Source organism: Neodiprion pinetum, chromosome 5 (genome assembly GCF_021155775.2).
Source record: "Neodiprion pinetum isolate iyNeoPine1 chromosome 5, iyNeoPine1.2, whole genome shotgun sequence".
Lineage (NCBI taxonomy): Eukaryota > Metazoa > Arthropoda > Insecta > Hymenoptera > Diprionidae > Neodiprion > Neodiprion pinetum.
The window spans coordinates 4,295,954-4,323,834 of NC_060236.1; the positions used below are offsets into that span (position 1 = coordinate 4,295,954).

A 27,881-nucleotide genomic window follows, 5' to 3' on the forward strand; every position below is an offset into this window, starting at 1 on the left:
AACGAGTATCGATTTCACTACAAAACCGGATGTTATCTTATATTGCGAGGATTCCGCAACAGGTACCGCAGCAGTCCACGACTCGAATATAAAAGTAGCTGAGTGAAGCAGGCATGAGTGTCTTGGTAAAGTTGGCGAAAAAGTACACGATTGTGCATACATACCGCGTGTTCCAAATGTATAACATTCATCGTCCGTGTGTATTCTATAAGTTCGTTACCATCTGCACGTCTAAACTTTTTTATCAACAAGTATTTGTTTAATAACAACGTGAGTAAAAAACTGACATTTGAAAGGTATTGCCGCATTCCTCTAATCGCATCGTGTTTAGAGCTGTGAAGAATTTAAGTCTAATTTATTCGTACCTCAACACGAGAAGGGAGAAATAAAAATTGATACGGTTTGCTAAACATGAATATTCGTGGCGCGAAATAGAGGATGCATAAAACCGTATAACATCGAATAAGAAGATGACGGTAAAAATAGGATATCAAATAGTCCCCGTGGATGGGAGACGGGCAAGGAACCGCCGTGAGCTCGTTTTTAACGATTGGTAGGAGGAATTTCGTTATAGGTATATATACGCATGGGGTTTACTGTTAACCGTCCCGCTTCCGGTTCTGAAGGTGTGCGTGCGTGCAGCAGAAGTAAAAGGCGAGCAAGAAACCTGGAAGCCGCAAGTGTAAATAAACGCGAGCGATTGGCTCGACTGTATAAGAAATGTTCTTCCTGACCCTGATGCAGGTAGAGAATTACGAGGGCGAGGAAGGATCGGAAACCAAGGTGTGCATGGCCGATTAGACGAGCCTCGCGGAGCTAGGCTGCAAAGACTCGCGGATCGAGAGGCTGCGCTCATCGTCCGGATCGAGAGTCGAATTCCACGGTGCAGAAAGTTGGGCCGCGGGGGGCGGCGAACGGAATGCGGGCCTCGTCGACGACAGCTCATTCATGCCACCTGCCTTACGTCATTCTCTCATCGACACGCGCGCGGCCTCTGAAAGTACGAAAAACCGGACGCTAATGCGCGGTACGAACGAACCGGCTGGCGAATTAGCGACACGGTATGTGTATCTATGCACACGTATAAGTGTATTTATATCGGTCCGATAACAAGTGACGAGGGGGAAAAAAGAGAAGCATTTTTGCTCGAAGCGGATCTAGCGACACTCGGCGACTGACCAGATCGTCGGGCTTAATAACCTGCAGACGCCGAGAGTCGGGAATTATCAGAGAAATGGGAAGCAAATTGAGCGCGATCATCAATCGCCTTTTCGACTACCCAATCAAGAGGAAACCGATATGCTTTCATCGACAGGAGGACTTCACCTCGACCGGCGAACGGATACCGGGGAGTGAGAATCTCCCCAAGGAACCACCGTCCGAGTAATTTAAACCCGATCCGATTCCACTCGATTTCCGATCTCTTGTCTCATTCAGCTTCCTCGCCATCCTGCATCTCGCTGCAGGTACGATAAATTGGTTGCAACGTTTTACGAACGACTTCTATCTCAGCGGAGGCATGCCAGGCAAATGCACGAAAAGAACAGTCGGTGGTCGGTGCAAAAGGTGCTCAAGAAGTTTCCTGGGTGGAACGAAATGACGATCTCCAACCTTCACAGTCTCTTCCTCCTCTTCGACGCTCAAAAGACCGGCATGCTGTCGCACCCAGATTTGTGAGTCATCCTGGAAATAGTTGGGAATCAGATTTTTTGTTTTTTTGCAAAGACCGAGAGAAAGGACCCCGCAGAATCCTTATGGAAATTGGCTCCCGGGCAAATTGGCTGGATTTTCAGTAGGTATGCTATAGTACATATCTTCCTGATCAAAAGTTCTCATGGACACAAGTATCAAATATCAGTATTTTCCGAGATACAGGCATCGGAAGGAAGAAGTACAGATTTTTTGACATGTATGGATTTTGTGATTTTCACGAATTATAGAGCTTCGAGGGGACTTTAAATCAAACAAATCACTCGAAAAACTGCACCGTTGATTCTCAAAGATGGGCAGGAAGCTGTAATTGATTCCATCCACGAACTCGCTGGTTTACCGGAACGAGGCGCAACGTCAGATTTCGCGCGAAGAACGAGACCCTGCGACCCTTGCAATAATCCACTTGTCCTGTTTTTCACGCGTCTATGGCGTGCAGTTTTTGAGTGATATATTTGATTTCAAGACCCCCTTGAGCTTTGTAATTCGTAAAAATCGAGTAATCCATAGGTATTAAAAAATCCATTCACCCTCCTTCCGAAGCTTATATCTCGGAAACTGATGATTGTTGGAAGTTGTGTCCATGAGAACTTTTGATCGGGAGGATCTGCACTGTAACATACTGAAAATCCAGCAAATTGGACCGGGAGCCAATTTCCATTCTGCGGGGTCCTTTCAACAGAATAAATTCAAACCGTTAATTTCAGCTGCGCGGTTTTGGAGAGTCTCGGCGATTCGACCGCAGCTAACGTCAGGAAGCAGAAGTTCGAACACGCCGATGCCGACGGCGATGGGTGGATAACCTACGACGAGTTCCTCGCCCTTCTTTACAACTTCACCCCTCTGATCGACGGCGAACTTACCGGGGTTGCTAAACTCTGTTACGACATAGCGGAGAACGTCAGATTCGTCTCGTCACTCAGCGTCGGCGAACAGCTCGAGTACGGCTTATTTTGAGGCTCTGGAAAGGGGAATAAAGTAGTCAGGAGAAAAGTGTGAACACTGTGTACGTCAGGAAACCTTGAATATCACGTTATATTCACAGAATACAACAGAGACGGTGTATCAGATTTGAAGAACGACACTATGCCTCGAGAATGTGGAGCCATGCACAATGCAGCAGTTTATAATTCGCAAAAGTTAGCTCTGAGAGCAAGAAAGTTAATCAACTAATTTATATATTGGATTGATTCTTTAAGTATTACTAATTTACCATTGACAAATTCTTTCGCCTTCCTTGTTAATCATTACCTGTATGTACGAAAATCCTTCAACGATGTCGCATTTGCTGGTGGAAAAAAGACGTAGTAAAGATCAGATTGGCAATTCAGAGTTAAATCGGTTGGAAATCTTGCCGCGTATCTTGACACCGTTTTACATACGAGTTAGAATACAATCGTTCAAATTTGCACACTATTGCACTCACCATCTTGACTTTTTCAATCGAACGCTAATCGATGCGTCCAAGTTTTCTCACGAATAACGAGTGTAAATAATATCCCACTGTAATGCCGTAGCTCGTCGTTCTATCTTTAATGTCGTGCTCTGCTATTCTTTTTGGCGGCAATCTGTGAAAAAAAAGTCCGATTTTCAATTTTTCATGTCCTGCGGGAATTCGTGTACTTTGTAAAAGAAATAGATTTTTAGAACTAATTTTCGACAGGACACAAATATCGGCGGCAACCAATCTGTGTCACTCTGATCAAAATTCCAATGACTGAACGTGGATAATCCTACGAGACTTGTGGATACGTTACCGACATACCTTCGTCATCAAAAATTAGTTCCTATAGCCTGGTAAGAGGGCGGTAGTTGTCATCTTTTAATTTTGCCGCGCAGGCGTCGTTGCTCCGGCGCTACGTTCAGGGTAGTTACGGAGTTCTGGGACGCCGAGGAGTTCGAATAAGCTTGGGTCGCATCGCGTATCCCGTAATCGTGCGAATTCGTCCATCAACTAATGGTTTTTCGTAAAAAACTTGATCCGTGGATTTGACTTCGGTAAGTGATCGTTAAATAAACAGTTCAAAGTCATTCAAAGGTTCGTTTTCATGCGGTATGCTTGCGACCGTTTCTTTCAACACTGAACAAATGACGATCGTGATTTGACCGTTACGTACTAACGCGACTCCAGGAGAGACTAAATTCCTATATATTTTCGGTATATTCGTAAGAAAATCATGCGTTGAGTGTACTGTTCGTTTTAGAATGTTCCATTTTCATTTCGTTGTGATTATTTCGGGTATAAGAAGTGATAGATCGACGTAACGAGATACGCAGGTCTAATTTAACGTATGTATACATCGCACGATGCCCACTCAATGTTAAATTGTTTGTACATAGTCGCGTTGACCATTGTTTTCTACAGAATGCGTGTGAGGTTGTGTCTGGTACGAATTGCGTGCAAATTGTGCCTAGAAACAACAAATGTAAACCTTTCGATACGATATAATCGTTATTTCTAATTTATAACAGGCATGTGCGTGCTCGGGTGTTGGAAAGTAGTGGCTCTACGACGTCGAGGATCATCGCCGATAGAGACTGTGTCTTGCGGTTGACCAGGAGAGCTGATTCGACTGATTCTGCATAATCTGGAAGCATCGAAGGATCGGTAAGCCTCAGATACAATTCTTTTATCAAGACACTGCGATGTTTGCCCGTGACTTCGCGTGTAATTGGACGTGAAGATTTTTATAGAGGCGATTTTTCCGCACGTCGTTCCGAACATTTTTCACATTCTAATGTGAAAAAAAAAACAATTAGTAATATTATGTGAAGTTCGATCCCACGGCTTCTACAGCGTGTAGACTTTCTCACCACGAAATTTTCCTCTTTTGCCACAGGCAACTCAGCGCACGAAGTTTGCCGTAACGAATTTTTCGAATAATTATGTTAATGAAGAAGGTAAATAATCGGAGACAATATCAAAATTTTTAGTTATGATACGAGTAATCACATTGTCATTATAACAATATATTACTTGATGATGGCGATCTAACGTGCAACAACCAACTCAGAGTCTGAAATCATTCAAACCGATAATTTTCAGTACAGGTAATTTTTAATTCAGACTTCCATTCTTAATTGTGGCCCTGAAGTGAATATTTCGCAGTGCAACGACATCATTTGTTAATGTTTGTGATTTGTTTCATTTCGCTACTACAGAATGTAGTGATATTTAACTATGGTAAGGCAGAGTGCGAGTCGGTAACCGATATCTGCTCACCATCCGTCGTTGCGTCGAAAATTAGTTCCAGAATCCAATTTCGTGTCCAAGAGCGCTTCCAAACGAGGGACACGTAAAATAGGAGTATGGTTTCTCCACGTTCTGTGTACTATGTGAGTTATATGATTCGCGACAACGCTTCACGTTTGTTTTGTATACAATCGAAGTGAAAGTGCGTGGAAAGCGCGTTAAGCGTGTAAACTGCTTGAAATACTCGAATAGAAGTGGCAATAAAATTTGGCGTCACAAAATGACCACGTGTGAGCTTTGCGGCAAAGAAATCGCCCCTTACAAGTGCCCAACGTGCAGAATACGATAGTAAGATACAGTTCCTTTAAGTTGGTCCAGATACAGGTTATGTTCTGTTATCACGCCACGTGGGTTGGGCTTTGATTTGAATTTTCGTTTTCTGCGGTAGCACAACGCACTTCTGGCTCTCCGAATTTGTATTACACTCAAAGTTCTTTGCTAAAAATTCACTCCTGTCTTTTCAGCTGCTCGGCCGACTGCTTCAAGGTGCATAAATCTGTGCCTTGCACCTCGCAGATTCCCGAGCCTGATGAAATTAAAGCAGAAAGAATCGAACCCCTCTACAGGTTTCCCACGGAAGACACAGTTTCCGTAGAGAAACTGGCAGCATTGCGTCAATGTACAGAGCTAAAAAACTGTCTTAACAATCCTCACGTACGCGCAATCATGAAGGGGATTCTAGATGCTGACGATCCTACAGAAGCTGTGGCTCAGGCTATGACAGAACCGATATTCGTCGAACTTGCAGATGCCTGTCTTCGCGTTGTAGAGCCGCAGGACGAGGTTCCGTTCCCTAATTCTTAGATACCTTTACTGAGGGATTATCGATTCCTCTCCTTTTCTCTCTTCCAATGAACCGCCTGATCGCGTTATAATGAACTAATAACTGGTCATTTGAATCTGTACTGTTTGCTTGGCTATAAACGATTGTTTGAATATTTATGCTTACGACGACAAGTTCACAAATCGATAAAGAAGAAATGGATCATTGTCAAAAGGCTAGGTGCAAATTGATCCATTGAAACGGTGTGTCATCAAACTTGAAAAATTGAAGGCTCTGAATAGATATTGTCAGATACCGTGTTTCACACACGATTAGTTTGTGTTCTCGTTTGGACGGTAACAGAGGCGATACATTTCTTTGTGTAAGAACATTCATACTGACGAATTTAAGGTTTCTGAAACCTCAGTTTTTGAAGTTTCTGGGTCTAGAGGGTAAAAGAAGGTATTGAACAAAAGTACATGTATTATCATTAGAATAAAAATTGAAAATTTTTCTTACAAACTTCTTCTTTCCTTTACATCTACGATACTTATTTTGACTAAAAATAGTGGGTTTGGCAGAGTGTACAATATTCCTTAATCCGCTATAATCACGTTAGGTGTGCCTGATGTATCAAATCGACTTTCATCTAGTTTTATTTCGTTTGTGAATTCGCTTCGTCGTTGCACCTAACGTTTGTATTAGTTCAGTTTGTATATTCTTTCCCTTCATCATCGAGATGAATTACCACTCACAGCTATCTGTTTTTTTACTCTGGAAAAATTCGTACTCTCTTATTCCGTCATAAGGACCTTTCTAAAGTTCTGACCGCCCTGCATATGTTGAAGATACGTATAATGCCAAGTCCTTTGGAATCAACACATTGTATTGTTCAGCAGCCAGAGAAAAATACCTCTTGCGTACGAGATGCGCAACTTCTTTCGGTTGCCTGTCTCTTGTAAATATTCCCTTTTTGTTTCCACCGACTCTGGTGAAGGCTGTTAAAGAGAATTATTATTACGATTCGTTTGAATCCCTCCGTTGAATTGACCTGATAAAAATTTCAATCTTACATTGTGCCGTTCTGAAATCAGCAAAATTCCATATGAACTCCCCGATAAAGAATCCCTTCTTTCTCAGACGATCGAACGCCTTAAAGTGCCTCGACATTAACTCCGTCTGATAATCTTCGCTCCATACGTACGCAGGTAACTAAATTTGAGACATTCGTTTTATTAACAAAAAATTTATCAATGTGAGAAAGTTTGTCGCTGGTATAAAATACGAACCTCATGAAGACCGGGCATGGTGTCTGCTCCGTATTCAGTCATTATGACAGGCTTGTTGTATTTCTCGTTCCACGCAGTGGCCTCAGCTTCGACCAAAATGTCTATCACGTCCAATCTTCCCGGATTAGTGTACCATGCATTGTACCGGTTGAAACTTATTATGTCTAAATACGGAGCCGACTTGTCTGCCTGCATAGCAGAAAATGATAAAGACAAGATGAGTTTGATTAAATTTTCCGATGAAATATAATTACGGCTATGTTGCAGATTCGTCGGATGACTTATAATAAACACTGAACACATTCGATACCTGGACACTCTGTGCTATAGCGAGTGTGATGGGTCTTGTGAGATCTAGAGATCTCGTATGCTCGGCTATTTGGCGGAAGTAATCCGAGGCGGCATCGTACTGCGAAAACGGCTCGTTCGCAATGGACCACATGACAACCGAGGGGCGGTTTTTGTCCCGTCTAATGAGTTCCGACAGCGATCGTTTGTGGAGTTCTAGCAGCGGCGTAGAAAAGTTTTCAGTATTCACCGCGGGACATTCGTCGATTATGAGGAAGCCCTGCCTGAAATGTTGAAAACGTGATGTCAAATTACGAGTCCAACTGAACTGTAATCCGAAACCAGCGAACATCAAACAGATAATTGCACTTTATACCCTCACCTGTCTGCCTCATCGAGAACTTCCTCGCTGTAAGGGTAGTGGCTCGTTCTGTATCCGTTTGCGCCGACCCACTTGAGGAGTTCGTAGTCTCTGGTCATGGTTGGAAGGTCAAGAGCGCGTCCCCTGATGAAGGAGTCTTCGTGGCGACCGAAACCGCGGAAGTAGACGGGTTTGCCGTTCAGAAGGAGGCTGGTGTTGGTCCAGGTTATGGTCCTGATGCCGACTGGAAGTCGGTAGACATCCTGCCCGGATGTATTCGTCACCGAGACCCGCACCTCTAGCGTATAGAGGTACCCAGGCTCGTATCCCATATCCCTGCCCCACCAAAGTTTCGCGGAAGGTACCTTGAGCCTCCCCGATATCACCTTGCCCGATTCTTCTGCGACTACAAGACCGTCCGCGTCTATCAAGCTTACCGTGAAATTCGGAATCTCGCCTTGGTCCAGACCGCGAGCTTCCACCACGTACTCCACCGTACCATCGTTTCCGTCGATACTTGTTTTCACGGAGATGTCCGAGACGTAGACCCTCGGCTTTGTGTAGAGAAGCACCGGTCTGAAAATCGGTCAGCGAATTCAGGCATGTCGTGATTCTATAACATCAGTCTGAATGGAATATCTGGTTGTGAGGCGTTTTAGAGAACAACCTGTGTATCCCCGAGTAGTGGAAGAAGTCAAAGGTGTAGGTCTGCTGGAAGACCTCTCCCTCGTCCGTGTTTATTTTGTTTATCGTACCCTGCGGTACGGTATTCATAAGGAGCCTGTTGTCGATGGCGACAGTGATGTAGTTCTTCCCGGCGGGGTTCAGCACCCCCCCAATATCACCTTCGAACGGGAGGTGTCCCAGCTCGTGACTCGCGACGAGTTTCCCGTTTATCCACTGTGAACGATCGAGTGATCCGGATGAAAAGTTGCAGAATGAAAGGATCAGGCAGAAATGGGTACCTATACTGAGAATTCGCGTATGGTGTTCATAACAGATGCATTTGTCGTTACAGTATCACGACTATTCCGATTCTCAAATAGAATATTTACCGCAACTATGTTGTACATACGATGTCACAGTATAAGACTAATCCTGATAACTGCGACTACAAATATATCTTTTACAGTTACACCATATGTGAATATTTAGTATGTACCCTTTGCTCCATGTACAGGGAAACACGGGATCTTTACCACTTGAGCGATGTAGTCCACTGAACCGAACCATACGAAGGTGCGCATCTCGGCCCAGAATGAGGGCGTGTAGAAGGTTCTCTGGTACCAGACGACGCCGACGTGGTCCCTCAGCGCGCTCGAGGTAGTCACATCGTTGTAGGACGACGGAACCGGCATCTTCATCGGCTTGCCGACCTTCAGACAGAGCAATTCCTTGTATCTGAAGTTTCGATCGATGGAACTTGATCGAAAACTAAAAGAGTCTTTGCCTATACCGAGTTCTGATAATGGAACACGAATCAGTGGGACATGTATTGTTAGCCCCAAATTCACCATTTGATCCTTTGGATGGTCTACCAAGTTTCATCTACTCTCTTCGAGACCTTGTTGTTATTAGAGTATTAAGTCAATTAGTTTGATCGATATATAGATTTGAAATACATCATTGTAATTTGAATGAAAAACGCTACTGTCGGTCTTTGTTTAGAAGGACGAATCATCGCCGGACTTGAGACCATCGATTCACTCACTTGCACTTATCGCTGTAGGGAATCGCCGGAAAAAGAAGCGAGGAAAATGACGCGGTTACGTGGAGCTAGAGCGAGCTTTTGCGCCGCAAACGAGCCGCGAAATTGCAGCTTCAGGTTCCTTTCTAACTTTTGCCACGAGTTTATCGTACCGGAGAATTGAAAAGTCCCAACGAAGACTTCGTTTTATGGGGACAGCGCGGTTCTGCAACCTCGTCAACCTACCTTGTTCAGGTCCTTCTCGTACCAGCCCTCCCTGTACCCCACCTCCGGGTCGGCGATAGGCGAAACTACGAAATCCCACATCCCGTTCAGCGATACAACCTGGAATGCAAAAAGGAGAGAAAAAGAAAAACAGAAGCAAACAATAATGGTACTTTCAACTCGACATTTATTCCAAGCATTTACCGTCCGTTATGAATTACTTTACCTGTCGAGACTCGCTCTCTCGGGGATACAGAAGTCCTGGAAGCGTCGCATTCCCGTTTCCGATTAGCGAGGGATACGTCGCCGTGTTCTGCGTATGGTTCGCCGAGACAAGAAACGTCCCTAAGAGTGTCATCAGGGTCGGCAGCAGGGCCCCAGCGCCATTCTGCGGTCAGGATATTGGCAGAATTTTTCAATCAATTTAATAGATCTTTTTCCTTTTTTTCAAATCGCATGGCGCGACAGATTTTCCACTGATGCAGAGTAACATTTACGTTCGAGAGACGTGAAAAAGTCACACATCGTTCGCAGTATTTTATTATAGACGTTTTTACGTCCGGAAAGTAATAAAAAATAAAATACGTTTCTGATAAGATATTTTCATCGTCTCACAAGACGATTGAAAGTGTGATTGAATTATGAGAATTTATATCTCTGTCAATTATTTAATTCGATTGAGGTTTGTTTTGTTCAGAAAAGTGTGCAGGGATCGAGCTTCATTTACGTATTCTTTCCCTACTAGAATCAATTGATAGGAAGCATTCTTAGTGACAATAATGTCACCCATTTTTCATTTCTCTACTGGTATTAATATGCCTCCTGAAATAGGTATGTCAGAAGTTGATAGTGAGACTTCTACCTCGCTCTGGTCGATTTCGTTGTCAAGAACACTCATATCGCTGCTTTTAACGAGATCCTCGCATTTGTCCAGGGATTCCGTTGATATATTGTCTTATCCACGTATGTTTATAATAAACTTGGTTACAATGGGATGTTATATATTATTTCTCCATCAGGTTCTTCAGGCTCGCTCGTTAGGTTACGCGTTATTTTACTTGTGTTTGCTCACTCATTTGCTTGTACAGGTTGTCCGTTATCGTGCAACCTCGATAAAGATACCGAATTATACATACGTACGAAGCGCGCGCCTGCCTGGCTGCGTAATTTTTACGCCTCTGCGTATTTCAACTCCGCCTGACAGGAAATCGGTAAACTTATAATCGTACGGATTCTCATTCAATTCAACTTTGTACATCAACTAGTTTCAACTTTACTCGGGAGCTAATTGTAAGAGAACTTTTCAGACAATGAGATTGATTACGCTTAGATGCTTACACCAGATGGCGTTGCCTGTCATCGGATCCCACAATCGGACTGGTTTAACAGAGTTATCCTGTACATTAGGGTGATCCTTACTTGGGGTGTTGATGATTTTTTTTCAGACCACCCCCCAAATCAACTATAAATAATTCAAAAGCAATTTCCCAATTCTTTCAGATTTTTATATCAATTCTAATCCGTGCCTGTAAATGGATGGATATCACCGTTTAAAATACACTTGTTTCAGATACATTCTCAGCATATATTTTATCGTAAGAGTGACGATGTTCGAATCAATCTGTAATCGCGAAGATTTAGCGAGTATTAGTACTACTGTCTGAGAAAAAATTCACATCATCATACCAACCAATCTCGACGAGTCGCACACCCTTGAAATTTGAATTTTTCTCTTTATTTATAAGAAATGCAATAGTCTATATTACCTGGTATGATGATGTGAAGTTTTTCTCAGATAGTAGCAATCATGCTCACTAGAACCTCACATTCATGGACTTTTTCGAACATTATTACTCTTACAGTAAAATATATACCAAGAACGTGTCCGAAACACGTGTATTTTAAATTGGGAAATCCTTCCTCTTACAGGCACGGGTTACAGTTGATATAAAAATCTGAAAAAAATTGTGAATCGTTTTTCAATTATTTATAGTTGATTCGGTGGGGTGATCCGGAATAAATTCGTCAACATTCTGAATGAGGACCACCCTACTGTACATCCTATACCCTTATCCACGAATATAATTTAAGGACAGTGAAACGCATGCGAAAATAAATTACCGAAGGAAATTTTTATTTCACGTGCGATGCGCGGAAGTCTCGTGAATTTTGCATTATGCGAAATTGAATGTATTGTTTTTTAGTTCTTTTTGTATTGACAGCGTTATTAAGCCAATTAGCAAACAGAAAACCTGTGTCACGTTTACCTGAAATAATTCTGGGTGGCTATATGTTATTATTGTATTGTGACATACACCGTTGCAGTTAAAGCTCAGACATTTGTGCAAACGTTTTGTCATCACGTCTCGTATTTGCCCAATAACGTTGAGGCAACAATTCTCTGTTTCAATATTATTCGTGTTCATTTTTTCCGAGCTATAAATTTTTTCCCGCGTGAGTGTAGGTCTTTTACAGTTGTTTACTTACATCTGTAATAGCACTCATAAAAGCAGTTTATATTCATAATCAAATCTTGAAACGGTACGCAATTATTTTCACTGTATAGGTATGTGTCGAATTTTGGGTAACGATTTTTATGCGATAGATTATTTTCGAGGTTAAAATCAATTGTAGGGCGTGGTTGAAGTTCCGAATTTGAAAAGTTCCGAAAGCGCTTAATTCCGTATTTCGCAAGATTGCGAAAATTCAAGGCATCATAGAGCAAAACTCCGAAAAATAAAGTTTTGATTGAGTAAAATTCCGAAAGTTAAAATATGCTCGTACAGCGTAGTTTACTCAACAAGTGGATGTAAAAAAAATCAGAAAAACTGAAAACCAGAATGACCAGGATTCCTAACGTAAAAATATCGAAAATCCAAAACAAAGAAAGATGAAAATTTTACCAAGCTAGAAATTCACAGAACTGAAAATCTTCGATCATTCGAAATTTCGATGTTTCAGATTTTCAAATTTTCTTCTCTTTGCACTTCCGGAACTTTGAGTTGTCAGAGTTATGCCCTTCGGGTATTTCGCCCTTTCGGAACTTTGAGCGTCGGGTTTCGGACCCTTCGAAACTTTGATGTTTCGCCACCAAAAACTCGGAATTCGGTGCTTTCGGCACTTTTCAAATTCGGAATTTCATCCCCGCCCCTCAATTGTGGATCTGAAATCTCGGGACCATATATTGCAGAGTCGTAACGGCAAAAGGTCGTTCGGTCTCGGATTACTTCAAACCTTATCACCTGCACTCTGTCGGACTTCAGTCACGTAATATTCCAAGGCCAAAGATATGCAAACCCAACAATGGTAACATAATTAACGACCCACGAGCAGTGGTTGCGTTTGCAATTTAAAACCGTGCGATAGAAAATGGGATCAATGCTGGTTAATTACATCGAGGAAATGCCCGCTGAGTCCTTTCCTTGTTAGTGCTAATTGGGTAATTTGCACGGGATCTAATCAGGTTCGAAGGTACAACGTGGGTCGTAAATTTAGCGTACGTGAAACCCGAAAATACGCAATTAACGGTCAGACACGAAGATCGGGCGGGTTGCGGTATTTTTCTATAAAAATAACACACCGTACATTTCCCGTGTAGAACGAAATTGGCTTACTACTTCATCAAGGAAGCGCATATAAGGGCTCAACGTCAGCGATCATCGGCGGATCTCTGCGGCTTTGATCGAAGTCCGCATCGAGCCAGCCGTTATAATTGAAACTAGTTCGACGCGCTTTGCCGGAGAACCAGAAGCGGATTCTGTCACCGTCGGAATACGATTTCCTGCCCGAACTCTTCTTGATTTTAGCTGAGTTCAATTTTCTTTTCGACCCTGGCACGAATCAAGTCTTTCGATACGTCGATACGATCAATTATACACCGAGCGTGAGACGCGACGACGGTTTTTTCACCATGCAGATGAAACCGTGATCGGGGCACCGACGCCCGGAAGTTTAGATTGGCCCGAATAAGCTGCATCGCACACCGGAACTCGTGATTCGTTACACGCATATTGAATGTACGGCAGTTTTGTTTTCGGGAACGAAACAACGATCAAAACTGTGAACCGATTAATCGACTTGTTTTCCAAACGAGCCCTCGTCAGTCGATCATTACTCTTATCACATTTCAATCCGCGCGTGGTTTCGAAATACGACAAATAAACCCCGTCACTTTTAAATACAACCGCGAAAAGACCTAGTTGACACTTCTGCTCTGCCGCAGTCGAAACGTCATTTCGAATCGTGGAAAAGTATGTTCGAATCGTTTCCAAAGTCATCTGATGTAGTAAGCCGAATTATAGAAACAGTCGTAAGAACGTACCGCACCAACGGAGAACATGGATCTTGGTGATCTTCTTTGTGCGGGTCACAGGAACTTGCAAGTTTTAATGAAGCGAAGCTGAAGCTCAGGACCAGTTTAAACTCGTCGATGCTCAGAAATCATCCCTCGAAGTATCGGTTGCAGGAGAACGTTTACGTTATATATTTCGTCGGGGGGGGAAAATGTCGAAGTGAAGCTTGGAGGAGCGACGATTCAAACGGAGTGACTCCCGGACAAGTTGACGATTCTATTTATCTCACGTGTTCGACCGATTCCAACGGAAGTGGGAGGGAGTGCACAGATATCAGGAATGGATGCGGTGCTGTCGCCGAAAGTTCACGAGGCTGAACTTCTAGTCACGTTTATGTAACGAAAAATCACTATCTTTCAAATTTACAGTGACGTTGAATAAGGCAAGTTTTCAAAATACGAATCCGTTTCTCCTTGTTATGTTGTAGTAAATTTTAATCATTACTAAAATTGCGAAATAACGGTTTTTCCGAAACGTTAATCGTCGCAATAACTTTACTAACTTCAGCCTCATGAGAGCTTCGGGATATATTTGAATCCCCCCTGAAAACACGGGCTCTGATTTTTCTGGTCACCTATTTCCACGATTCGTTTTCCGCCAGTTGTCATCAATTAAAACAGAGTTGTTTTTCCAACCTAGCTTGAAGCATTTTCGAGCCCTCTAAGCTAGCGGAGTATTAATTACTCTAATGAATTAGGTACTGCATTTTTTTTTTAACCTACCGTTTTTTCGTCCCAAGAGAAATAAGAAAGTTATTGTAATCATCCCGAAAATGAAAAGTTGAGTTGAACGAGTTGCCGGATTTCAATGATTTTTGTCTCGATCGACGCGGCTTATCCAAACTTAGAACTGATTAGATTTTGGCTTTGATCGGTTCGCTGCTTTTTCAATTGTTTAAACAACGAAATTCCGAAAGATCGGATAAAAATGATGATATCTTGAGAATGGATGAATGGGTTTGAATGAAAATTCATACCGCGAAGTTTTTTATATAAGGTGAGATTTGCGAAATTCAAATCTGGCGCATTCGGTAAGCTGAAAAAAAAAAATTAGCAACTGAGTTTTCATGAAAATTGATACTCGTCGGTTTGTCGGATGGTTTTTCACGATTCTGTAGTCAGTTTCCGAAATCCAAAATGGCGATTCGATATGACGGAAAAAAATGTAAAAATATTCCAGTTCTGATAAAAATTAGTAGGCAGCGATTTTTTGGGTCACCGATAACGCATCCGAGGCCAGTTTGAAACCGGTCGTTTTCATATTTGAACGCCGGTTACAGCTTATTATTTTCGTATACACCAATTTGGAGTACAATAAGTATGTAAACGCTGCAAATAGTCGAGTAGGAAATGTAAAAATATACGATTCGTTCGCCAGTCTGGGACATTATTTATTGAATACAGAATAACTGAAAATGACAGAGTAAAAAAAGCAATGACTTGCGAGCCGTCACAGGCTTTGCACAAATATAGGTAAAAGTTATTAAATATTTACGCATATTACCGGCTTTGAGTATTGTCATTTTACATTAAAGTTTTTTCATTACGTTCAATTTCACAATTCACCGCCCGGACGGACGCAGTTTTTATCTCTTGTTGGTATTTTTTCTTTCCTCGATAACACTGAGATAAAAATTTGCGCGTGCAGTTAAAAATCTGTACAGTTAAAATATTATAGTCGGGAAGATAATTTTTATAGTAGAATTTACTTAAATTATCGTTTGGCGCACTATAAACACAATGTTAATTTTACCACACACTTCTAGTTGATCCAAGAACGTCAAAGGGACTATAATAATCGTATAATTAACTATATTTTTTGTTATAATGTTCACCATACACGGATGTTCATCAGGATTATATTCGTATAGTGCGGTGAGCTCTGTTCTGTAGTCTTCGATAGTATAGAGTACGGTTCAATTAACTAATTTATAATAAACTATTTACGGATAAGTATTTATACCACCCGAGATGATTCCTGCAACTTTTGTCAGAGTTCAATGCACCGTACATAGTTTGACTCGACTTAAATATGGTTAACGCTAATACAGTAATTATTCAGACAAGATCCTACGAACATAGTTTCAACAACTAAACATAAACTGTTGAAAATATTTGAAAATCTACGACACATTTACAACACAAAAGTGTAGTTGAATTACAAATTTCGTGTTATAAAGTGAATTACCAAGCATTCTCAATAAATGTGCGTTATAATTTTGTCATTTTGCTTAACTTTGTTGGAAACACGCAAAAGGGTATTTTGAATTTACTTAATTGTGCGGTAAATGTATCAGGTATATTTGGAAATTTCATTTACGGTACTTGGAAGTTGTCAAAATGGTGTCTGCGCTCACGAAAAATCATTGAGATGAATTATCTACGAGTTCCTCATCTATTTTTTTTCATTCCAGTTTTACTACACATTTACGATGAAGCTACTCAACTCGTATAGTAAAAGTTAACAAACTGCAATCTTCAATTTCTGTATTGAATTTCCAAGTTATAAATCGAGTAACGATAAGTTTATCACGTTTATCGCACTAATGTTTAAACATGGTCAGGTCTTCATTATTGTACCGTTAACCATACAACTTTTGTCAGATGTAACGATAAGTTCATAGTTCGGAACAACATAATGCAACAAGTTCTGTTAACTATAAATTCGTATTGTCCCCTGAGCAGACTATTTTTTATGGTAACGACAACCACAATTTTCTCTGAGTGTATCTGTCCGGATTGCTTCAACATCCTTTTCTCATTATAATGGTGTGAGAAATTCATAAAAATTTCATCCTGTACTCTTTAATCTCATAGGCACATTGAAGAACGAAAATACGTTGATGATATCGAAAGCCAAGAATATTATCATTTCTACCAATGAAATAATTAATGAGTAATAAACACGCTAACAAAAGCAGATAGCCAGACAACGAAAAAATACTATAACAATGAACGATGGACAAATATTTTTACCTCGCCCTATTCTCCATGCTAACAATTGCGGATAAATGATACATTTATATCTTATTGTATATTTCTAATTCACACTTGTAATGAAATTTCACATTACTGAAAACCGATCAGTGTTTACGGATGTAGAGGCGTGCGGATCGAAATCGTGTTAAATAAATGAAAATGATATAAATTGCTCTCGATTTTACTTTAAATCCCTGTGTAAAATTTGCAAGTGATTATTTCAACCATACCGGAGTTATTTTACCTTAAATTTTTCGTGATTTTACATTGATCCTTAAAATAAAATCACAATAAATGAAAAGTAAAGTAGCTCCGGTATGATTTACGCAATTACTTTCAAACTTGACACAGGTGCTTAAAATTAAAGTAAAAACAATTTTTATAATTTTTATTGACTTGGCCCCATTTCGTACATACTTGAAACTGGTAATACGTCTCGTCACCGTAACGTAAAACACCGTCTTTACTCAAATGTAGATCGTCGTTTATTAAGTAGACAGAGTTTCAGAACTTGAGAACGATTTATCGATCCCGCGCCGCAGCAGCAGCTTATACGTACGTTACGTGCACGTATATTTGGCAACTTCTGTTCAATCGGCGTCCTTCGAAGTAACGGCAATGACCGTTCTCGACTCAACCTTGTCCGCCGATGGGCAATGCCATTGAAATTCCACAGTTTCAAATATTTGTTCGGTTCTAAAATAAACGTACAGAAATAAACGACTCGATGCGATTTCTAACGCCAAGAAGGTGCAGCTGCAGGGTTGACGACCCGTTGATTACCAACTTCCAGCATCCGATCGAACCGTCTTCGCTACGCGCATGCAGCTCAATGTGTTAATCGCTATCCGCAGGTTCGAGCATCGGAAAAAAAAACCGCGGCCGAATGTCGTGGGTTTGCGGAAAACTGCATATACGGTACAAAGTAGCAAATTTTTCACCTTTTACTGCACAACTCTCGAACCGTTGCAAGTAATAGTTTCTTTGGAGCCATTCAAGTATTGGCTAACGCATTTTTTGCAACTTGTTGCATCCCACCCCTAGTGCTAACGATTCGTAAGGTTTGGTTGTTTTGCCCACCACCGTTATTCAACGTTAGCTAACGCTTTTTCAAAAGTTTATCGGCAAATCGATTCGATGCCTGGTAACGGCAGAAATGCCATTTATAGTCACATCCTGATCAATTTATTCCTACTTTATTAAATATTAATTATGGTTTATTACCAATACACACCAAGATGTTCAGTAAAACGAGGATTAATTATTCCTTGAGTATTAAATACATCGTGCATCGTCTTTCTTCTTGAACGCATGCGATAAACGTTATATCTGCTAAGATGTTATTACTTAGCGAATCGTGCATTGTTAACACCTCCTTTTAAGGAAAATTTTTTATCATTCTCAATCGGGCGTCTCGTCGGCTTCGAGCACGCACTTCGAATTTCCTATGTTAGCCGACGTTTGCCTGGAATGCCTAAACTACTATTAGTCCGGGAGTTAACGACAGAAATTTCCGGGTCATTTCCGCAAGCTTCATTTTTTTTGTATGAGTTATGTTTGTAACTTATAATAATAATCTGAACGTCTGCCGGCGCACCCCCGCGACAGGGGGTTACAGGAGGGTTACAATTGCAGCAAAAAATCGACAAAAAAAATTTATAGCCGCATACGCGAAACTGATTTTACGTACCAGTTGAAACATAAGAAGCTTAGAAATTATCGTCTGCCACCTAAATTCCGCAACAAAATTCGTCTGCCACCCACGCAAGTAAGCGCAAAAAAAATAGTAAAAAAATTTATGCCCGCAAGGATGAAATTGATTGAAATGCTTCTTTTTATATCAGCAAACACAAAAATAATAGTCTGCCAAGCGTACGAAGTTGCGTTCGGCATGCAGCGCGCGAGCACCGCGGCCGAGATCGCGGCTACGACGCTGTATCTTTATCGGCCTGAAAGACGATCGTTATTATAAATTTGAAATTATAAAATTGAACGGCTATCATAAAGTTGTTTTTTTCTTATGTTATATGTATACAAATGTTTGTTCAGTGAATTAATTTAAAGTCTGGTAGAGACCTTTCAGTTTAAAAATTAAAAATATGTTGATTTGATAAAATGCTTTAAGATAAAAATTAGATATTACTGTTTTACGATGACATTCGGAGATAATTATTTATTGATTTTTATTTTATTATGTACAAGAATCTATATTTATTATGTACACGTATAATGATGCTGATCTTGTTTAACAGCCGTAATTTTATAACCATTCATCCATATCACATTGGTCGATAGAATCATCCGTTTCATCCAATATTATATCGGAATCCTCAATATCAGAGTTATTGATTTCAGAATCGTCTTCTTCATCTGACTGACCTTGGTCTTGCTCTGTATTCGTTTCTTTATCTGTAAATATAATAATTTATCAATGGCTATATAATTATTTTTATATAAATTTTTATGTTTTTGTATAATACCTTGATTTTCTTCAGAGTTGATTGCTGTATCATCGATGGATTTCGGCAATTGATCTCCTTCGAACCATTCGAAACCAAGTTTATCTTCTGATTCTTGCCAACCATAATCAGTGGGTAAAAATTCCGTCGGTTGCGGGAGATAAGCATGCCTCCAAAGATGTGCAATATATGCGGTTCGTTTCAATTGCTTTTGCAGCTCAGCTTTACAAGGTGGTAATACTGCAAAAAATTCCATCGACAATTCTTTGCGTTGGTCTGGAAGATTTTGTCGCCCACATTTATTTTATAATTTTTTATAAAAATAGCTACACGAGCTTCATTGACGTCAGCTATCTTTTTTAACCCATACATACGGCATACAAATTCTTCGATAACTGTATAAACTGCTGATAAGTCGCCAGTGTTCAAATCACTGATACTTTCAAAGGCAGCTATGTACCTATCACAGTTCCTTAACATAGTAAATGGGCGATTTTTAGCTTTTCGGTAAAAAAAATGAAGCTTGCGGAAATGGTGCAATGAAATCTGTCGTTAACTCCCGGACTATGGGTTGAATGCGCGATAGATCGCTGATCGGTGCGGCGCGCCGGCGTGATTCAAAGGTGAACCGTGAGATCGATTCAGAATCTCTTGAAGCAATCGCGGACAAAGGGGCCATTCAAGCATTAGCTAATTCTAAAACAGGGGTAGGCCATTCATAGAAACGTTATCAAATGTTACCCTATACATATAGTCCGGGAGTTAACGACAGATTTCATTGCACCATTTCCGCAAGCTTCATTTTTTTTACCGAAAAGGTAAAAATCGCCCATTTACTATGTTAAGGAACTGTGATAGGTACATAGCTGCCTTTGAAAGTATCAGTGATTTGAACACTGGCGACTTATCAGCAGTTTATACAGTTATCGAAGAATTTGTATGCCGTATGTATGGGTTAAAAAAGATAGCTGACGTCAATGAAGCTCGTGTAGCTATTTTTATGAAAAATTATAAAATAAATGAGGGCGACAAAATCTTCCAGACCAACGCAAAGAATTGTCGATGGAATTTTTACCCACTGATTATGGTTGGCAAGAATCAGAAGATAAACTTGGTTTCGAATGGTTCGAAGGAGATCAATTGCCGAAATCCATCGATGATATAGCAATCAACTCTGAAGAAAATCAAGGTATTATACAAAAACATAAAAATTTATATAAAAATAATTATATAGCCATTAATAAATTATTATATTTACAGATAAAGAAACGAATACAGAGCAAGACCAAGGTCAGTCAGATGAAGAAGACGATCCTGAAATCAATAACTCTGATATTGAGGATTCCGATATAATATTGGATGAAACGGATGATTCTATCGACCAATGTGATATGGATGAATGGTTATAAAATTACGGCTGTTAAACAAGATCAGCATCATTATACGTGTACATAATAAATATAGATTCTTGTACATAATAAAATAAAAATCAATAAATAATTATCTCCGAATGTCATTGTAAAACAGTAATATCTAATTTTTATCTTAAAGCATTTTATCAAATCAACATATTTTTAATTTTTAAACTGAAAGGTCTCTACCAGACTTTAAATTAATTCACTGAACAAACATTTGTATACATATAACATAAAAAAAAAACAACTTTATGATAGCCGTTCAATTTTATAATTTCAAATTTATAATAACGATCGTCTTTCAGGCCGATAAAGATACAGCGTCGTAGCCGCGATCTCGGCCGCGGTGCTCGCGCGCTGCATGCCGAACGCAACTTCATACGCTTGGCAGACGATCTTCGCGGTATCTTATTAGTGGCAGACTATTATTTTTGTGTTTGCTGATATAAAAAGAAGCATTTCAATCATTTTCATCCTTGCGGGCATAAATTTTTTTACTATTTTTTTTGCGCTTACTTGCGTGGGTGGCAGACGAATTTTGTTGCGGAATTTAGGTGGCAGACGATAATTTCTAAGCTTCTTATGTTTCAACTGGTACGTAAAATCAGTTTCGCGTATGCGGCTATAAATTTTTTTTGTCGATTTTTTGCTGCAATTGTAACCCTCCTGTAACCCCCTGTCGCGGGGGTGCGCCGGCAGACGTTCAGATTATTATTATACGTTACAAACATAACTCATACAAAAAAAATGAAGCTTGTGGAAATGACCCGGAAATTTCTGTCGTTAACTCCCGGACTACCAGGTGTGCGAAAATCAGGTTCTCTTTGTCCAAGTTTGCCGCAAGCCGCGGCTTTGCCTTGCGTCGAATATGCCGCGAACAGCGTCTTGGCGGTTCCTTGTGTATTATTATTATTATTATTATTATTTTTGTTATTATTGTTACTGTTATTCTGATTATGATTACTATTACGGTTATCACTATTATTTTTACGGAATCGAGCCTTGACTTTGCAGTACACCGCAGGGAGTCGGTGTTTAAATACATCCTTTCAATGTTCGATGAACGCGAGGCAATTGACGGAATATGTAAAGCGAAAGTGGAACAAAATTGAGGGAAAAAAAAAGGCAGAGTGATAAATAGAAATCACACAATTCGTTGAACTAGTTTTTTATCCGTATTCTATTTTACTTCTGTGCCAATCTATTTCTGATTCAAACTTGGCGGGTCATCGATGCACCATCCTACGTTTATTGGAAGTTTTTTTGACCGGCAGTAGTAGCTGCTCGTATCGGTCAGACAAAAAAGATCGACGAATAACGCTACGTCGAAAGTTCCCGCAAGCTCGGTGTGCGCGGAGTTCGGTCGGTAAGGAGGAGGCGATTTCTTATCTGTCGAGTCGGTGTCGTTGACCGGTCGGTAAGTAGGAAACTGTTTAAATGTTGTTTATTTTTATTAAGCGGTGGAGGGGGACGACGAATCGATCAGCTATTATTGGTTATTGTTTTACGTCAGCTCCACGCAAGAGGCGATGATGAATCGAGGAGTAATTCGTTGCTGCGATACCGGCGAATTGGTTGCACGGTATTAATTTAGGCTAATTGAGAAAAAAGGCGGTTGACCCTAGATACCGCTGTAAGAGTAAGTAATTGCGGTCACCACCCCTCGAAACAATCAGTAACTTCCGGCGCGTCACGACTGATGAACGCAGCGTCTCTGAATCATTTGATACATACTTCCATCCCGGTTCGTTACACGGGCATAATCATACCAGCGGCGCGTAATCGTTCATTCTACTCGACCCGCCTCGGTCCCTAGTCATCGAGTTTTCATTGTGCTCGACGATCCCCCGGGAGATAATATTCTGCGATAAATAAATTACAAGCAAACAACAGTCCGAGTAAAGCGGAGAAAGTCGAACGGGTCCTCCGTGTGTCGGGGAAATTCTGTTCAAAGCATGCTTTCGGAACATATAACGTCATTTTCATTTCTACGCTTGATAAGGTTACAACAAATTGGGTATATTGAATACGGAATGACGAACGCCGACAGTATGCAAGTTGAATCTAATTGGCCTGGTTAAAACTGGACTTCTCGGGATTTAAAATTACATATTAAGAGGACGCTGCTGTTGTGGACAGTTTTTACCGACCGCGTTAAATGTTGCTTATTTTGCAGGCTGTAGAGAAGAGAACAAAAAAAAGATGGGATCATTTTAAGGTACCGAAATTACGGAAAATCTGGTCCTGCGATTATTGAATTAGTTTTTATATATACTTTTTTTTATAGTTATAGCTTACGCAGTGTCCGATGATAGAAATAGTTGTTGCAATTTTACTCGGTCGGTAAAGATCGACTTTATAGCATCCTCTTTGAACGGATTGAAAAGAAGTGAGAACGTAAGGTTATCATTGAGGTACTAAAAATAGTTTGCGAAAATCTGACTCACTTAATGTGTACGTATATTGTATAAACAGCGAGATACCGTCGCAGGGTAAATGAAAAATACTAACTTTTCTTTCACCAATAAATATAATGCGGTGGTAAAAATGTAAAAAGATTATAAAATACAAAGATCTATGTATAGGTATATACACTAAATTGAATGATCAAAAACATGATAGTTTATATTTTATAGAAAAGATAAAATGTACAAAGGAACAGTGTTATAAAAATTCAAACTGTTTTAGTTAGCCGTGTAATTGATATTCGTTCCAAAGATTCTGTGGACACGTAATTTTGGCTCCGCAAATACTTTTCTACGCGTTGAAATTCACTGAAACAGATTATCGCGTGGAGTTTGAAAAGTGTAGGGGTAAGAAACTAGAAATATCGATTGATAGAAGGGCCAGAATATCGAATTATCATAGATGCGAAAATTTGATTCATTAAATTTCGAAGTGTGGAAAGATGAGGTATAGAAAATTGTAAGTATAGAAAATCGAAGTACGAAGTGACAAAATGTAGAAATATCAAAACAGATAACGACAAAATTGAAAATTTGTATACAATTCTATACGATCGAGATTAATTCTGACGATTCTACAATTCCGAATTCCATGTTCTGACCTTCGTATTCTTTTGCTCCTCCATACTTCGACTGACTTTCAAAATTTTTGAATGTTATAAATTAAGTTTTCCATCCATCACGATATCGTTCTTGGCCATTCTTAACCCGGAATCAGTTCAACGTTTCTACTCGACGATCCAATAGCTTGCACGAAAAAATTTTCATTTGTTTGATATTACAGCGCGTCAATTTTTTCATCATTCTATATTTTCATTCCCTGGAGTTTGAAAATCCGACACTATTAAAACTAGATCCCGAATAAATACCCATTCAATATAACACAATATGTATACGTATAAGTAATACAGGGTTAAAAAATTAAAATATGGTAAATAGAAACTGCATTTTCTTAATGCTTCAAACGTCACGCCTTATACTTTATGCAGAAAATCCAAATAAGGAATGAAAATGATTTGAATAAAAAACGTCCTGTTTACATATTTTTCCGAACCCTAGTTAGAACCCTGCCATTTTTCGATCCCTCGTTCTTCGACGGTGAAATATTTTGAAAAAACTCGTAAGCGCTCATTGAAGAAATCGTTTCTCGTTGCGTGTACGTGTCGACATCGTACGAGTCCCGCCTACGCCCGCCGGTCTGAAGCAGGATGGGCAACGCGTTTGTGTCGGGCGGTATCAGAGGCGAGGCGAAAGACTCTTATCGCGGAGGGAAACGGCTGGTCAATGCACCATGCACCGGCTTATCGAGCATTCGTTCTCGCCATGCGTTTGAATAGCGCCATCATCGACGGCCGCGCCTCTCCGAACGAGTCCGGCCGAACGGAAGAATAAAACGTGGTGGGAGAAGAGAGGTGAACGAGGAAACGCAAAAGCAAAATAAAAAAAAAAAACAATCACAAATAAACAACAAACACCGGACAAAAAAGCTCCGGTAAAACGCGCCGATTCAAGCTTTTTCGAATTTCCTACCCGACTTCGATTATAAAGAATCGGTTGGACTCGTCGGCCCGACGGCCGAACTGCTCCTGGGGGAAAACCCCGATGGAAACCCTTGTACGGGACTCCGTTTTTCCCTCCTTCGGGATTGATTTACGCCCAAATAACGCCCGCCCGAAATCCCAATTCCTGATCCTTTCACCCTTCCGCGTCTTGCTGCGAGCTTCTTCGTGCTTTTCTTAAAGAAGCGCGGATCGCCTTGAATTTTTCATCATTATTGTTGTTATTATTGTTCCCACCGCTGGAGATTATTTAACCAGAGAATATCGAGGTGTACGAGATTCATGACTTTCCTTCTTCTTCGTACTAATTGAATTTTGTCTTTAATTATACATAATATGTTTATACAGGGTGCCAAGATATACACTGTAAAAAGTTTCGTATGAAAATTAGCCTGTGTGGATTTATAAAGAACAATTTTTGAAAGTCAATCCGAAAATTTGAAACCAGATAATGTTACGTGAACAGCGATAGTGTTGAATAGACAGTGAATCATGTTTTGTTATAAGTCCGTGATAGAATATTTTTTTACAGTGTTATTCTATTATCGAAATGTAATATTTGTCAACTACTTAATTGTTCCGATTGAAATATCCGATGATTTTAAATCAACCGATTCGTCAAATGACTTTGGATTCGATCAAATGCTGTGTAATTGTCAAAAGATTTTCGCCTCGATTCGTTTGAGTTTTCGAAATTCTGATTCGGAAGAAAATCTTTCGGCCTTTCGACGTTCACCAAATATTACAGTTGACGTTCAGAGCTGCAAACGAACTTCTCGCTTTTGTGTTTCGCTTATGTGTTCAGTAATATCGTTAACACGTTACATTAGACCAAGTTGCGTAAGTAGGACATACGCTGGCACGTGCATTACACGTATATACGTACATAGGAAACTCGCGTATCTTGGACCAACCCATCCTACAACCACACACTCTGGTTGTATTATACTTTTGTCTAGATTTCCGCAACAGACTTTATCTCCGTATGTATGTATACATGTATACTGAAAAAAATTTCATTTGTCACAGCAACTAGAAATATTCAGTAAAACGGGTATCGTTAAAAAAACTGTTTGAATATTGTTGGAATTACGAAAAACGAGGTACGCGTAAACATTTTGCGCTGTCGTCACTCACTTTTACTCCACTTTTTCTTGTTATTTGAAAAAGATATCTATACCCAATTTATAAAAATTTTCCCATCAACTGTAACAATCGAATATTTTCTCCATGTTCACGCTTCGTCTTTTTCGGGATATTTTCATCCCCCACTCTTTAATCTCCTGAAAATTCCATCGCTCCAAAGTTCTTACATCCCTCTCTTAGATTAGATTGTAATTTGACATTTTGCTCCGTGGTTAGCGACCTCGTTTTCTTCGTCCTTCAAAATTCTGTTTCCAATTTTGACCACTTCAAAAGAGACGTATCGAGTCAATCGAAACCCGTGAAGATATTTCCTTGCGTACGCATAGATGCGTGTGCCTGACTTATGCGTCATTATACGACCTTTTACCACGCGTGAAGATAAAAAGGCGTATTTTTTCCCCTTTGTATTAACACGAAAAACTTGAGGGTAGATTCGATAATGTTGAAATTAAAAAATGGATCAATTAACGGTGAAAGGTCGTAAATACTATCGGTTATGCCCTCTCATCGTGAACTTTATGAAAAATAATCACCTTCACTGACGGCGTAAGGTCTCATGTGCCTTTATACGACCTTACACCCTTACCTTCGATATTATTGTGTGAAAAAGTCAAAAACTTGAAACATTCTTCCCGAAATCGACGAATCTTTACGTTTCGAAAGTACTTGAAACGTTGGCAAGAAAAAAAAAAAAAAAATTTGATCGGTAAAAACCGGCGTTTGTGACCTCATAACATTTACAAATGTGATGAATAAAAATATATTTCGTTGCTGAATGGGCGAATCCATAAAATATTTAAGGCCCTTTATACCTTTATTAATTTTTTTCGGTTAAATCTAGTGCAGATACGCGTTTAGAGCGCTTTTGCAGTAAATTAAATTCAACTTTTTGGCGAACGCGTTACCTTCTACCATCAGACACGCGATATCGTAAACTCCTCGCGTAGTCTGTTTGCAGGACCGATAAATATCGAGGGTGATCCATCGTCGGTCGATCATACGCGCGTATTTGATTAGCAAGGAACGCGCGGTTTGCGCCGATGTCAATGTGCTTCGGTCCCACGCTATCTATCCGCTTCTGTGTACAGCAGGCGTTATATTTACACACGTTAAACAAAATGCCTACAATTTTATACGGAGAGTTGTATGACACGAGCATTCTGCAGAATACCTGCTGATATACGTACTTCGTACAGGATACCTTATACCCGTGTAATGCTGGGCGATGTGCAGCTGGAGTTTAGGACGTCAATTAAAATAATGGCTCGGATTACCGACTCGGAAGTCAGCTAAAACAGGGAGAAGATTATATAATGTGCGGAAAAAGAAAGCAAACGGAATGAGGAAAATGAGAAAAACGGCGTAACTAGAAGAAGAAAAAGAAGAAGAAGAAGAAGAAGTAATCGAATTGGAATTGGAATTGAAATTGGGATGTTTTCAAATAGGGGATATTTTTTCTGTCTTCACTTTCTTTCCTTTTTTTTATTTACCTACTTTTCTCTTCTTTTCTCTTTGTTTTTCCAACATCTGCAGGCTGTGTTACACACGTAATCGGACGACGAGAGAATAGCAGTCAAGAATTGGCAAAGCACGAGCTTCTCGTTATTCAAATACGAAAAATTCTCCCGTTCATTCAGTCAGTTGCTCCGTGGTTCGATATTTCTAGACATTATAAATCGGTGCTCGTTGCGTGCGCTCTGTTATAAAATGCATCTTATCCAAGGCGAGTATATTTTACGCGTTTTTTCCACGACCGAAAATGTGAAAGTGATCGAAATTGCTCGAAAATTCGGTTTCAGCGCCCCCGAAAATCCCCGTGTGAAAAATTTCAAGCGAATCGGATCAATTTCTTCATTTTTAGCCCGCCATATTGGATCTGCCATCTCGAATTTTGATATTTTTGAGGTCAGATCTGTTTTTAGCAATCCCGA

The 27,881-nt window shown here is 40.1% G+C and overlaps 3 protein-coding genes across 4 annotated transcripts; 2 read left to right on the forward strand and 1 right to left on the reverse strand.

Moving 5' to 3' along the window:
* The first annotated feature begins 464 nt into the window (after positions 1 to 464).
* LOC124218693 (uncharacterized) lies at positions 465 to 2,870 on the forward strand. Its single transcript, XM_046625381.2, has 3 exons — positions 465 to 1,383; positions 1,467 to 1,673; positions 2,418 to 2,870. The coding sequence occupies exons 1-3, from the start codon at positions 1,235 to 1,237 to the stop codon at positions 2,665 to 2,667; spliced, it is 606 nt and encodes a 201-aa protein (XP_046481337.1). The 5' UTR covers positions 465 to 1,234; the 3' UTR covers positions 2,668 to 2,870.
* A 2,313-nt stretch (positions 2,871 to 5,183) lies between these two features.
* LOC124218704 (zinc finger HIT domain-containing protein 3) lies at positions 5,184 to 5,767 on the forward strand. Its single transcript, XM_046625398.2, has 2 exons — positions 5,184 to 5,251; positions 5,428 to 5,767. Exons 1-2 carry the CDS (start codon positions 5,184 to 5,186, stop codon positions 5,765 to 5,767), a joined length of 408 nt encoding a protein of 135 aa, XP_046481354.1.
* A 424-nt stretch (positions 5,768 to 6,191) lies between these two features.
* Positions 6,192 to 14,128, reverse strand: LOC124218701 (beta-glucuronidase). 2 transcript variants are annotated; one of them, XM_046625395.2, is made up of 10 exons: positions 13,898 to 14,128; positions 9,803 to 9,964; positions 9,598 to 9,696; positions 8,864 to 9,040; positions 8,332 to 8,564; positions 7,686 to 8,240; positions 7,326 to 7,587; positions 7,016 to 7,204; positions 6,800 to 6,938; positions 6,192 to 6,724 (listed from the first exon to the last, which is right to left on the reverse strand). In XM_046625395.2, the coding sequence occupies exons 1-10, from the start codon at positions 13,913 to 13,915 to the stop codon at positions 6,543 to 6,545; spliced, it is 2,016 nt and encodes a 671-aa protein (XP_046481351.1). In that variant the 5' UTR covers positions 13,916 to 14,128; the 3' UTR covers positions 6,192 to 6,542. The 2 variants fall into 2 exon arrangements, with proteins under 2 accessions (XP_046481351.1, XP_046481350.1); XM_046625394.2 differs by lacking the exon at positions 13,898 to 14,128 and adding an exon at positions 10,439 to 10,699.
* Positions 14,129 to 27,881: the final 13,753 nt, after the last annotated feature.

What these genes read in the sequence shown, in the direction of transcription:
- LOC124218693 (XM_046625381.2), top strand. Translation starts at nt 1,235, where the DNA reads ATGGGAAGCAAATTGAGCGCGATCATCAATCGCCTTTTCGACTACCCA. An exon ending in CCCAAGGAACCACCGTCCGA is followed by an intron (nt 1,384 to 1,466) that starts GTAATTTAAACC and finishes ATCTCGCTGCAG; the next exon opens with GTACGATAAATTGGTTGCAA. An exon ending in ATGCTGTCGCACCCAGATTT is followed by an intron (nt 1,674 to 2,417) that starts GTGAGTCATCCT and finishes CGTTAATTTCAG; the next exon opens with CTGCGCGGTTTTGGAGAGTC.
- LOC124218704 (XM_046625398.2), top strand. Translation starts at nt 5,184, where the DNA reads ATGACCACGTGTGAGCTTTGCGGCAAAGAAATCGCCCCTTACAAGTGC. An exon ending in CCAACGTGCAGAATACGATA is followed by an intron (nt 5,252 to 5,427) that starts GTAAGATACAGT and finishes CTGTCTTTTCAG; the next exon opens with CTGCTCGGCCGACTGCTTCA.
- LOC124218701 (XM_046625394.2), bottom strand. Translation starts at nt 10,474, where the DNA reads ATGAGTGTTCTTGACAACGAAATCGACCAGAGCGAG. An exon ending in CACTACTCGGGGATACACAG is followed by an intron (nt 8,241 to 8,331) that starts GTTGTTCTCTAA and finishes ACCGATTTTCAG; the next exon opens with ACCGGTGCTTCTCTACACAA. An exon ending in CTATAGCACAGAGTGTCCAG is followed by an intron (nt 7,205 to 7,325) that starts GTATCGAATGTG and finishes TCTGCTATGCAG; the next exon opens with GCAGACAAGTCGGCTCCGTA.